Source organism: Megalobrama amblycephala, linkage group LG12 (assembly GCF_018812025.1).
Source record: "Megalobrama amblycephala isolate DHTTF-2021 linkage group LG12, ASM1881202v1, whole genome shotgun sequence".
NCBI lineage: Eukaryota > Metazoa > Chordata > Actinopteri > Cypriniformes > Xenocyprididae > Megalobrama > Megalobrama amblycephala.
Window position 1 is genome coordinate 18,418,353 of NC_063055.1, and position 13,830 is coordinate 18,432,182.

A 13,830-nucleotide genomic window follows, 5' to 3' on the forward strand; every position below is an offset into this window, starting at 1 on the left:
TTTCAAAATGAATACTGAAACATTGGCAAGGTCAGCCAGGTCATACAGGTGTGTGTGTGTGTGTGTGTGTGTGGGGTGCACTATTTCCATTAACTCAAACAAACATAAGTATCCAACCCTTATCCATCTAAAGCGTAGATTTTAGCTACATTCTTATTGAATTGATTTTTATTTTAAGTTTATGCGTTCTTGCAGCCACTTTTGTAAATGAAGCTTTTTTAAAGCAGGTTTGATTTGGCTCCAACACCCTTGGTGAAGTTACCATGCTGAAAGGTGATAGATTACTTCAAAAGACTGGTAAATTAAATACTTATCTTCTCTTTTCATTGCCATTATAGATTGTCACTGTTAGCGTAAATACTCATTTGAATTATGTGTAATGCAACTGATATTAAGGGCAAAGTATGGCATGTAAAAGGTGTTTTTGCTGTTAAGGAGTTCTTAATTAGTTCATTGTCACTGTGTAAAGAAAAAAAAAGTCTTATGATTTTTTTTTTGTCTGAACAGGTTTATTAATGTTTTAACGAGAGTTTAGCTAGAATTTAAAGTGACACGTACTCAGTTTCACTAAAACGACTCCCACAGAATATCATTCATAGATCGCGGTTTAGAGTGCTGCCCCCTATTGTCTGGATGTATTATTCTTCTGTATTCATTCATAATTGACTGTATGGTGGCCCTGCTGGGACAGAAAGGACTGTGAGAGGAGATGGGAGTGTCTGTTTTACAGTAATGACGTTGAGATGCTTTAAAAGGCAAAGAAACACTTTCTTTTCTTTTTAAACATCCAGCCCTGAACTGTCCCTTGCGGGTCTTCCGTTAGGTTCCCGTGGAAAAAGCGGGCCCTCCCAGAAGAAGTGCCACCCCCACAGTGCGCCCACACATCCCGGGGTCCGGCCCCGCAGCCCAGGGGCCCGGCAGTCCCGTCCGGCGCCCCCGAGCTGACTCTAAGAAAAAAGGACTGCTCTCCAAAGGAAAGAATCTATTGAAAAGGCTTGGTGCTGTCAAATAGTTTCACATACAGTAACCCTTTCTCACAGCAGCCGGGTTAAGGAAAAAGTTGGAATTATTAGAGAAAATGGGAGAAAGAAAATAACACTTCTCCCATCTTCTGGTTCTGTCATCGCATAGATTGGGCATGGAAAAGAGAAAGGGAAATGGTGGAAACTAGGGCTTTCATGACCACAACTTCAGCTTTATTCTATTGAAACTGTAACTAATTAAAAAAGCCCTGTTTGCCCATGTTTAATTGTTAAAAGCACAGAAATGCTCACTAATGTGAGTTACTATGATGTCTTGTCTTAAATATATAGTACAAGGGAAAATAAAATATGACCTATGTTTAATAAATTAGAATAAAATTTTATTTTATTAATTTTAAGGGATATTCAATTATTTTATTATTTTAATTATTATTAATTATACATTATAATTGTTATTAAATAAAAATATAAATATGCCTTAAATGAAATAAAATTGAACATTAATTTAATATAACACACATCCAATTATTATTATTATTATTATTATTATTATTTTAAAATTATTTTAGCACACTTAAGATCATCTAGACCTTCTTTTCTATGAAAAAGAGAACCTAGCACAAATTTTTAGGAGTTAGCACAAATATGAAATGTGGGATTTGCAGTGACTAAACAATGCTTTACAAATACAAATAAGGGAGCGAAAAAAAAAAAAAAAAAAAAAAAAAGTTCTGCCACTTTTGACTGGATTGTTTTAGCACTAAAAGGTCATGAAACTCCTAGTGGAGCCTTGTCATATTTGCCTTATTCAATGCACAATGGTTTGTGTTGTGTCCAGTCAGTTGGGTGAGATTCGTCTGTCTGTGTCATGTGCGGTCATGTAGATGTTTTTCTTCTCATGAAAAAAAGCAGTGTATTTCAAATCTGTGTGACCAAGTGTTGTGATGTTATTTGCAATGCGTGTCAAAAGTAGGGAGGAAGGGACTCTAACCTTGTTCAAACACTTTGGAAAGAACAAATGTCTGTTTAAATGGTTCATAAATCCATTCGCGTGTAAATTGTGCGACTGAATGCGACAATTTACTTAAGAATGTTTTTATATACGATTTACACAGAAGTTCTGTATGTTTTCACAAACAAGGCCCTTAATTTATGCTTATTTAGCACAACTTATTCATAATTTTACATAAATCACTTTGGTTTTTGGCTCACTGATGCCTCTCCCAGCATTCAAACTATATGAATAAAATGATGCACATCATATTCTGTACTTGATAAGGATGAAGGAAATGAGCAATTGTGAATGTATGGCCAAGGAAAATCAGTTTCCAACAGTTTCCAATATGTGATCCGTTTGATCCAGTCTGTACTGTATTTGTTCTCCATACATTATTCATCTTTTTTGTTTGTCATTTCACCATGACATTTTGCCCTGAACAAACATGCTAAAGTAGGTTTGCAAGGATTGACCGAGACTGCCAAATAAAAAAAATAAAATAAATAAAACAGGAATGTATGAGGAACATTCTGTATATCTTGTACAATTTACAGCCAAATTCCAGGCTTTTTAATTCATCAGAATAACTGTATATTTTTTTGCCGAGTCATTATCATAAGATATGTTACAGAACATCGCTTCTACATGTTTGAGTGACTGCTGCTCTTTTTGTACTTTTGTCCATTTGTACATTCTTTTTAAATGTTTATACTTGCTTTTCAGACTGCCTTTTTTGTACATTAAACTTTATAATCTGACAGTGCAAGCTATCCTCATGGTGTCTTCAAACCATAATGTTTTAAAGTCTGCAATTGTGTGCTAGCTTTATGAAAAAGAATTATAAGCCTATATTGATGGTTATCAAATATTGTGTGAGTGTGCATGTGCAGTTTTATATCAAAATAAATTTGATATTTTATACATACTGTCGTATGTGTTTATTTTATTAACTCAAGTCATTGTTCTACATTTTTACAGGTGAGTGAATGCATTTTGGTGAGGGTTGATAGTGATGCAATATAATCATATACACTGCCCTCCAAAAGTTTGGAAACGCCCTAGAAAGTGGGGTTTTGGGCAATATTAACATGAATCCTTTGTGATAATTTTGCACTGATAAGGGACAACAAACTACGAAAACATATTTTATTACATAAACAGTTTATACATAGAAAAAACTTACATTTTCGATTCATCAAAATATCCTACATTAGCAGCTATCTGACATAAACTGGGTTCTAATTGGTTCATTGTATTCTAAACTTAATTGTTGAAGCTATTAAGGTGTGCTGACCCAAAAATCTTTTACAAACCTAGGCCTAGTTTAAACCAGTAACCTGGCATCACAGCTGGCAAAGGGACATGTCTGACTTTGACATGTATATATTGCCATTATTATGTAATCAAAATGAAAATTATTATTGCTGGTCTTCAATGATAATGTCAAGTTACTGTAATGTATTTGCACCAAAAAATGAAAAGGGTTTATGCTGATGTCGTCCAAAACCACACTCTGTCAGGGGTGTTTCCAAACTTTTGGAGGGCAGTGTAGGTCTACTTCCAATAGATGGCGCCCAAAGGCAAGAATTGCCTGCCTTTGTAGCGATTTACATCCTTTAAAGGTGTGTACAAATTATTTTAACGTCACATACTACATTATAAAGTTGTAAAGTCAAAGGCCTCTCTCTTCCTCTCTCATACACTCTCAAAGATACAATAGCAAAATGTTTATACATACCTGCGCAAAGTCTGTCCCTTCATCCATATTTTAGCAGAATAAATACATGTTCATATATTTGGTTTTAGCTCTGCAGCCCCACCTTATAGTGTTTTTAATCTAAAAAATGATTATTTCCACGTAAAAAGGAAAGAAAAAGTAGGTGTAATGGTACTATCAGTCAAAATGGGTAAATTGCTCTAAAATGATTATTGTTTTCTGTGTATTTGCATTTCAATATTTTTCAACGTTTCTCAGTGTCATTATTTAGTTGTTAATCGAGAGAAGTATAATGAAGAAGACGTTATCACCGGTTAGCTGTTACTATTCTCAACGCTGAACTGGATGGACCAATCACTGTTGCTTGTGATGACTATATAAGGTTATAGAGATGTATTGGGTTTATTGAAATGAACAGATTTATACTGTATCTATAATGTACTAAGACAAACACGTCCTGAGATTTACATGGGAATCAATGGGGCTGTGCTTCGGCTTTCCTGAGCCTGCATGCGCCCCCTGCAGGAAAACAACTCCGTGTCCCATAGGAAACAGTTCTGTAGTAGCATTTACCGCCCAATGGGCTCAACCCACTGATGAGAGCGCGAGCTCAGCGCTTGTTCTTCATCTTCATCAAAGCTCGAGCGCAGCGTGCGACACTTCAGGGGTGACGGACTCTAAAACGATGGATTACAAACTCTGAATTTAGTTACCAATAACAAGTTATCGTTATTCATGCTGGTCATTTTGAACGTCATATTCTGACGCACTCATAACTTTTTTTTTCTTAGCAGAATACCCTAAAAATATCTTTACTCTGACATAAGCGCAATGTTCGTTTACCATTAACGGCGCAATATAGATTTGAAGTTTGTAACTTTCTTTTGTTGCTGAAAACTCTTTTAAACAATGGACTTAATATACTGTAAAGTCCTACTGACTCTCCTGAGCGTATTTCAGGTAAGAAGTATTTTTATGGACAGAAGAAACATTTGTTTTTAATATAGTTTGATGGGGTTTTAATATAAGTTGTTTTTTAAAGTTCTTTCAGGTTCGTAGTGACACTGTATCACCGTCAAATCATCCAGGTAAAAGATTTTTTCCCCCTTCATAACTAGTAGAAATGTGTCGCAAAAACTTTTGGTAGGCTACATTTAGATTCAAATTCGTTATTTTGGTTAAATTTGGCCTAATAAACAGAAGAAATTAATCTTAAATTGAGCTGTGGATGAATGTTTTTTTGTGTGTGTGTTTCTTCTCTCAATTGTGTTGAATTTAAAAGGTTCATTTAATCCAGTGCAACCTTTATTTACTGAAAAACTTTTATGTAATAAAAAAATATTTACGCTTTATTGACAAATGATCTCTTTTAACGTCCTCTGAAACACTGATAACGTCACTGTAATCGCAGCGATGATAACCGACGCATTTTTAAAATCGGTTTAACGTTAAAGATCCTTTAACTGTCTGCAAATGAGACCAACATACTCCTTCCTCCATCCACAACAACACTTTCTGCTCGAAATCTGCTCTACAACTTATCTAGTTTTGTAAAAAAAAAAAAAAAAAAAAAAAACGTTTTATTGATGAAGGAAAATTGATTCAGCATTGAGATCATCTTTGGCCTCTGTGAAATGTTATGACATATATTATGAAACTCACAAAATGAGGACATTTTTACAGGCAATACATGGTATTTACCTAAATTAATAAAGAAACAAAACTAAAACTATATGCATTTATTATAAATGATTAAGAAGATATAACATCATTTATCACCTTGTAATTTAATGGAATTTTAATACATTTGTTTCATTAAACCACTAAATTGCTGATGGAAAATTCAAGATTTGACCTAATATGAAAATACTACAGAATTTTCCAAATTGGACCCTAAATTAAAAAAAAAAAAAAGGTAACACTTTATTTTAGTGCCATAGTTACACGTTACTACATGTACATACTATAGTAATAACAGTAAATTATGCATAATTACAAGTAACTAGCCCTAAACCAAACCCTAACTGTAACTCTATAGTAAGTACATGTAGTTAATTAATATTACTCAGTACTTATTTGAGTAGTTACAATGCAACTACGGCACTGTAAAATAAAGTTTAACCAAAAAAAAAAAAAAATCAAAACTGGACCGAACCAGTGATAAACCAACAAAAAATGTCTCAAGGTAATTTCCATAACTGTCAACTTTAATAAGAATAAACAAGATCCAAAAAATTTAATTGATGATACTGGATTGAGACTTCAAACTCTTACTATAATGTTTTTTCATTTGTGTGTACAGTATTTGCATTGATGTACATGCATAGATGTGTGTATGTTGTACTCAGGCCTGCAGGTGCTGGCCACGGCTTCACACTACTGGCCCCTGGATGCAGTGGAAGGGATCCACGGTCTTTCGGACCAGATTGGGAACAGAACAGGTCATGTTAATGGACTGAGATAAGTATGTGAACATGTCACAACTGCCTTTCTTTCTTTCTTTCTTTCTTTCTTTCTTTCTTTCTTTCTTTCTTTCTTTCTTTCTTTCTTTCTTTCTTTCTGTCACCACAGCTGTTTAACATTCTTCTATGGTCACGTCTTAGTTGCAGAAATCTCTGTGGCTTTGCAGCTGTCTTCAGTTCTTAAAATGAACTGATTTGCTCATTTGAGTCGAAAAGTTGAGGACTTACATGATTACCTCATTTGTGATGAAGACAAACGACTATGACATTTAAGAGTGTCAAAACTACACAGTTTCTCTCAGTGATTTACTTGTCCACTTGGAGTTTTAAACAGTTTTTCTCAGTGATTTACTAGTCCACTTGGAGTTTTAGTGGACCAAACTCACCAACATACATCACTAGTCAAATAACTCTCCAATGCGCTTGGTAAACAGATTTGTTAAAAATAAGGAATTTGTGCATGTAAGACAAACATCCACACGTCATTCCATAGCTGGAGTATATTTCCAGTGTAAGTACAGTATGGCATTTGTTCTGTGCCTGTTAATTCAGAACAAATGGAGAGCTGAGAGGAATTCTCTAGGCCCCTCAGTCTTGTGTTCGGCCAATGTGTCCCATGTGCGGACTTGAAAGATATGTTAAAATCTCACTTCTGCATTGAATGTTACACTGGTCATCTTGTCCACCATGTCTGCCTGAGTGTCTCACAATGTCCTTTTTTCCATCTCATGTCTCTATACTCATTTGTACATGTGTCTGTTGCTGAATCACCTGTTTTATGTTTTTTTTTTCTGTCTCACTTTCTTTATTTCCACATTCTCTCCATCACAGCTGTCAGAATCCACAACCACACTGTCCTGACTACCCATAATTCTTCTTCTGTGTATACCAATGACTCTGCCTACACTAACATTTCTGCCACTGTAGGTGAGGCTCTCACACATGTTCATTCACTGCTTAGTACACAGCTGGGTCTCTAAGAACAGTATTAGGGCCTATACATTCATGTAGATCTTATATATCAGCAGGACATCATTAGGAGAAAATAAAAAAAAAAACTCTGATATATGACCATTTACATTAGAGTGATTGAAGCATGAATTGTTTAGTGCTGTTTAATCTGGCAATCTTCACCGAAATCAAACCTTTCGTAAGCTTTACGAGTGATTTTATTGGATCTAGTGTGTTTGTGCAACTGCATTTGAAAACCTTGCCCCATTTTGGAAATCTACTGTTTGCATTGTGATTTGTTATGTCAGTTCATTTAAAACAAAAGCCCCAGCCAAAAAAACAATTATACAGGGATTTGAATCTGAATGGTCGAGCAGCGTTGCAGGAGTGCTGTTATTTAGTGAACAGTCCTGTGATGTGTCACCGTGCAGCATTGTAGCTAATCTGTTTTCATGGTGTCAGTAAGATTTTTTTATGGGCTGCATTTATTAAAAACATTATAATTATAATTCAACAAAGCTGAATTTTCAACAGCCATTACTGATTCAGCCATGCTGATTTGGTGCTTAAGAAATATTTATTATTATTATTATCAATGTTGAAAATAATTGTTCTTCTTAATATTTTATGTTCAAGATTATATTTAAGTTCAAAAGAACAGAATTTGTAACATCTAGTATTTGTTAAATCTCTTTACTGTCACTTTTGATCAATTTAATGCGTCCTTGATGAATAAAAGTATTAATTTCTTAAAACAAAAGAAAGAAAGAAAGAAAGATTAAAATTAAAGGGATAGTTCACCTAAAAATGAAAATTATCCCATTATTCACTCACCCTCAAATGATCCTAGGTGTATATGACTTTCTTCTTTCAGACGAACACAATCAGAGATATATTAAAAATATCCTGGCTCTTCCAAGTTTTATAATGATAGTGAACTGGGGGTGTTTTGAAGCCCAAAAAATCCATACGGCCTTCTGAAGTGAAGCGATGGGTTTTGTAAGAAAAATATACATATTTAAAACTTTATAAACTGAAATAACTAGCTTCAACCAGACAACTGTACACATACTACGCAAGTTGACTTGCACCAAATGAGTAACCCTTCACGCGATGTATGACGCAGGATGTAGGAAAATATACGCCTCTAACGGTTTAAACAAATATGGCTGGGCAAAAAACTGAAGCTCCTCTTCTCTTATATTAACATCCTCAGACATTTCTCTTTAAAATTTCCGGTGTTGAGTTTGGCTCTATCCTCTGAGCTTCCACGTTCATCGTTGCGTCATGTGTCGGGTCAGGGGTTACTCTTTCGCCACAAAGCGATGCGTACGACCATCTGCCGGAAGCTAGTTATTATACTTAAATTATACTTTAATATTATTATTAAAATTTTAAATATGGATATTTTTCTTACAAAAACCCCTGGATCCGTGTGGATTATATTTATAATGGATGGATGCATTTTTTAGGAGGGGGGCTTCAAAACAGGCCCCCACTACCATTATAAAGCTTGGAAGAGCCAGGATATTTTTAAATATACACTATATTGCCAGAGGAATTAGGACGCCCCTCCAAATAATTGAATTCAGGTGTTCCAATCACTTGCAGACTGCTTCTACAAACATTTGTGAAAGAATGGGTCTTTCTCAGGAGCTCAGTGAATTCAAGTGTGGTACCATGATAGGTTGCCACCTATGCAATAAGTCCATTCGTGAAATTTCCTCACTACTAAATATTCCACGGTCAACTGTTAGTGGTAACATAACAAAGTGGAAGCAATTGGGAACAACAGCAACTCAGCCACAAAGTGGTAGACCACGTAAAATCACAGAGCGGGGTCAGCGCATGCTGAGGCGTACAGTGCACAGAAGTCGCCAACTTTCTGCAGAGTCAATAGCCACAGACCTCCAAACTTTGTGTGGCCTTCAGATTAGCTCAAGAACAGTGCGTAGAGAGCTTCATGGAAAGGGGTTTCCATGGCCAAGCAGCTGCATCCAAGCCTTACATCACCAAGTGCAATGCAAAGCGTCAGATGCAGTGGTGTAAAGCACGTCGCCACTGGACTCTAGAGCAGTGGAGACCTGTTCTCTGGAGTGACCAATCACGCTTCACTGCCTGGCAATCCGATGGACGATTCTGGGTTTGGTGGTTGTCAGGGAACGGTACTTGCCTGACTGTACTATGCCAAGTGTAAAGTTTGGTTGAGGGGGGATTATGGTGTGGGGTTGTTTTTCAGGGGTTGAGCTTGGCCCCTTAGTTCCAGTGAAAGGAACTCTTAATGCTTCAGCATACCAAGACATTTTGGACAATTTCATGCTCCCAACTTTGTGGGAACAGTTTGAGGATGGCCCCTTCCTGTTCCAACATGACTGAGCACCAGTGCACAAAGCAAGGTCCATAAAAACATGGATGAGCGAGTTTGGTGTGGAGGAACTTGACTGGCCTGCACAGAGTCCTGACCTCAACCCAATAGAACACCTTTGGGATGAATTAGAGTGGAGACTGTGAGCCAGGCCTTCTCATCCAACATCAGTGCCTGACCTCACAAATGTGCTTTTAGAAGAATGGTCAAAAATTTCCATAAACACACTCCTAAACCTTGTGGACAGCCTTCCCAGAAGAGTTGAAGCTGTTATAGCTGCAAAGGGTGGGCCAACTCCATATTAAATTCTACGGATTAAGAATGGGATGTCATTAAAGTTCATATGCACGTAAAGGCAGGCGTCCCAAAACTTTTGGCAATATAGTGTATCTCTGATTGTGTTTGTCTGAAAGAAGATAGACATATACAGCTAGGATGGCTTGAGAGTAGTAAATCATGGGATAATTCTCATTTTTGCGTTAACTATCCCTTTAAGTTTCCAGTCAAAATTGTGATTTAATGGGGTTTTCAAGTGAAACTTGGAATGCAGTTTGTATTTATGATAATTCAGATAGCATATAAAGGCAGCATTAATATTAGCACAGATTGTGTGTGTGATTTTGTAATACAGATCCCCCTTTTTTTATTTTTAAATTTCAAAATTAAAATCTAGTTCACAAAGGCATGCCGATACCCTGGATCTCACTGCATAGATGGATGTTTAGTCCTCTGTAGTCTGTACCTCTTTATCTCTCTGCCCCCACAGTACAACTGTTGTTCACTTGCTCCACACTTCAGTCTGTCTCCTCTCTGTCTTCTGCCATTCACTGTGTCTTCACTGAGCACTCTTTTCCATCATCATCTCTTCTCTCAACCCATCCATTCATGAGGTGCGATGGTGCTACGGCTCCCACTGTGATCCACACATCCTGGTTTTTTAGTTATAATACCGGAAGATTTATTGGCCAAAGTCACTGCCCTCGCAAAGGAACAACTTGCCATTGATAAAATTCAGACTGTCATGAATCATCTGCAGTTCAATTGTTCAGATGGGGGCTTTTTAATTCCCTAGTTACTCATAATTCAGGAGATCTGTTCTTGTTGTTTTAGAGGATGGCGCAAACTGCTCATATTTGTACTATATGGGTAAAAGGTTAGGATTACCCCATAAAGTCTCTTCCCCATAAAGACTTTGTCTTTCAGTTAGGCTATCAATGATTATTCACCCAAAAGATTTTGCATGAGGTGATTATAAACTTAGAAATGTTATATTGCAAGTGTTATAATCTTGTTGGTTGGTCTTTCATCGTGTAGACATTGTAGAAGGAATGGTGAATAAGGGCATCTATCTGAACGGTGATAATGGGGCCACTTTCCTTCACTTTGGCAACTATAAGGACTCCTGCATAAGTGATCCTACTCTGTGCGGACCTGCTGGTGAGTTTCTATCATCCTCATGCACTCTTTTCTTTTGTTATAGAAGTGCATCTTTATATGGTCATAGATGTATGACAGTTGAGTAATGTGTTGCTCAGGTTTATACATGACGTAATAAAGGCTAATGGGTCAAAATTAAGTTTATATTTCTCAAGAGCAAATATATCAACTTACATCAAGCTGATATCATCTGTTATTCATCTGTTCACATCACTGCACATTCTTTTGCTCACAAAAAGAATAGGTTGCATTTATATTTATTTTCCAGGGCTTGCCCAAAGTAAGACTTGCGATGTTGTTTGTAATGAAGCAGCCTGGATCTAATAAAGAAGCTTTTGTTTTGTTAAGTTAGATCAGTACGTATCGGAAAAAGAGCTTGGTGGTTGATGAGAGCCAGAGGATTATGAAATAAAATATAATATTATAAATATTATTTAAAATGTTTATTTTAAACATATTTTGAATTTTGAATGTCAAATCCTAACCTACTGTTAAATCCTGTATACTCTGTATTTGTAAAGTATTATTTTCCTCTAAGTTTCTTAGTTAATTGTGTTAAAATACCTTGTGTTCAACACTAAAGCTTTACTTAAAGGATTATTTCACTTCAGAATTAAAACTTACTGATAATTTACTCACCCCCATGTCATCCAAGATGTTTTTGTCTTTCTTTCTTCAGTTAAAAAAAAAATATATAGTTTTTGACGAAAACATTCCATGATTTTTCTCCATATAGTGGACTTTAACAGTTACCAACAGGTTGAAGGTCCAAATTGCTGTTTCAGTGCATCTTCAAAGGGCTCTACACGATCCCAGCCGAGGGATAAGGGTCTTATCTAGCGAAACAATCGGTCATTTTCTAAAAAAACACAGAGCAGAGCACATCACAGAGCTGGTGCAAGACGAGCATTTGTGGTTAAAAAGTATATAATTTAAATTTTTTTTAGAAAATGACTGATCGTTTTGCTAGATAAGACCCATATTCCTCGTCTGGGATTGTGTAGAGCTCTTTGAAGCTGCAATTTGGACCTTCAACCTGTTGTACCCAGTTGAAGTCTACTATTTGGAGAAAAATCCTAGAATGTTTTCCTCAAAAACCTTAATTTCTTTTCGACTGAAGAAAGAAAGACATAAACATCTTGAATGACATAGGGGTGAGTAAATTATCAGGAAATTTTAATTCTGGATTGAACTAATCCTTTAACTATTACTCTTGGACAGGGATAACGTTCTCCTTCTTCTGGAAAAACAATGAGGTAGAGTCTCGTTTTGCGATTGCATCCGGAGGTAAAGTCGTCTCAAGCGGTTTCTCTGTCTACTCCAACCCTCATGGTGAATACGTGGAGTTCTACACGAGAGGAGACTCCAAGACATGGAAAGCACAAATCAATCTCCCAGGTAGTTATTATTTGGGTGTGTAGGGGAAATTTTAGTTTAGGATATGAAAAGTGTTTAAATGTTTGGGGAACCAAATTATTTTGCCTTATCTCTAAAGCCAAAAAAAATTTCCCATGATCTTAAAATTTTGCACACATGGACATTTTGAAATACATTCTGGTTTGGAATTACACTTGCAGTCTGACCATAAATATTTTGAATATGTAGCTTTGTGCATAATTATATCGATTACATCCAGATGTCCAAAGTACTTGAGTCAATGGGCTTCAGAATAAACTTTCTCTGTTGGACTTGACAGAGTGATTTAAATTTGTATCTTACTGTGAAAAAAAAAATAAAAAATGAAAGTGCGAGTAAAAAAGTAGCTAATATCAAACCATTCAGCTGCCTGAGAAAATAATCAACTCTCTTTCTTCTAAGATTTTTCAGTCATTTGGGGTTTTGTGTGACTTCCACAATGCATCTTCAGTATCCATGTTTCTGCTTCTCTAACCTTCAGAATATCTGATCTTGTTTGGATTGAGGTGGCTGCTAAATTTAGTGATTGTATGCACCCAATTATTTTCAGAAAAAGGTGTTACAGGAGCATTTATATTTGTCCAGTGAATGTTACTAACTATGATAAATTTGCAAATAAGAATATTAACCCAACGAATAGAAATGTACACCAAGGCCTCTAGGATACAGTCAGAACATGAACAGGTTACCCCAGATTATGTCTGTAAGACTAAAACATGTATTACTAAAGCATGACCCAATCTCTCAAAAAAGAGAGAGAGAACATTTTAATTGGGATGATGTGATGAGATCTCCATATGACATTTTATCCCTGGACAGATGAAATGAGCCATTGACAGTTCAAATCAGAGTTTCTGTATACCATGTCTTATTGGCTTCATTATAAGCTGATGAAATCCATTCCACATGCTGTCTCCACCTCTCTGTTTCTGTTCATTTTAAACTTGTGTTTTATGGACCTGGACAGCATGAGTAGATCTGGAAATAATATTACTATTATCTCTATTTCCAAACAGTCAATTGTTTTATTTATTTTTTGTTTGAAATTTCATTTGCTCACTTTTTCTCTCTCTCCTGTCGTTTCTGTGCTTTATGTAGGGCCCTACTGGACACACGTGCTCTTCACATGGACCCAAACGGAGGGGTTAAAGGTCTACATTAATGGAACATTCAGCAAAGGAGACCCCACAGGAAGTGTTTCCCATAACTATGGTGATCCCTATGCCGATCTGGTCATTGGCACAGGAAACACTGGGAGTTACGGCCACTATGCCACAGGTGCCTTCGATGAGTTTGTGATTTGGGAGAGGGCCCTGTCCCCTCAGGATGTCTGGATGTACTACAAAGCAGCAACTAGTAAGTAATTATGTTGCTCATTGTGACTCATATCTGCTGTCTTCATCATTTCATTTATCTATTAGTTTATTTTGTCTGTGGCAGCCTTCACTTGTCCCAACCATGTGCTTCTCTGCAGTTGTCAGCCATTGCCATTGTTGTCAGGG

The 13,830-nt window shown here is 36.3% G+C and overlaps 2 protein-coding genes across 35 annotated transcripts in view; both read left to right on the forward strand.

The window, feature by feature from the left end:
* The window catches only part of rimbp2b (RIMS binding protein 2b), a 187,755-nt gene extending 184,852 nt beyond the window's left edge, over nt 1-2,903 (forward strand). For 22 of the 33 annotated variants that reach the window (XM_048209372.1, XM_048209362.1, XM_048209370.1 and 19 more), the window contains one exon: nt 824-2,903. In XM_048209372.1, coding sequence (XP_048065329.1) covers nt 824-1,012 — 189 coding nt within the window. In that variant the 3' untranslated portion in view covers nt 1,013-2,903. Of the gene's footprint in view, nt 1-227 lie in introns of all 33 variants that reach the window. The other 11 variants (XR_007187404.1, XM_048209373.1, XM_048209376.1 and 8 more) reach the window with 3 other exon arrangements.
* A 1,335-nt stretch (nt 2,904-4,238) lies between these two features.
* adgrd1 (adhesion G protein-coupled receptor D1) overlaps nt 4,239-13,830 on the forward strand; it is a 64,650-nt gene continuing 55,058 nt past the window's right edge. Inside the window, exons 1-7 of one of the 2 annotated variants that reach the window (XM_048209661.1) lie at nt 4,239-4,657; nt 4,740-4,785; nt 6,046-6,161; nt 6,991-7,086; nt 10,790-10,912; nt 12,134-12,310; nt 13,427-13,684. In XM_048209661.1, the coding sequence (XP_048065618.1) occupies nt 10,804-10,912; nt 12,134-12,310; nt 13,427-13,684 (544 nt within the window). In that variant the 5' untranslated portion in view covers nt 4,239-4,657; nt 4,740-4,785; nt 6,046-6,161; nt 6,991-7,086; nt 10,790-10,803. The remainder of the gene's footprint in view (nt 4,658-4,739; nt 4,786-6,045; nt 6,162-6,990; nt 7,087-10,789; nt 10,913-12,133; nt 12,311-13,426; nt 13,685-13,830) is intronic. The other variant, XM_048209660.1, reaches the window with a different exon arrangement.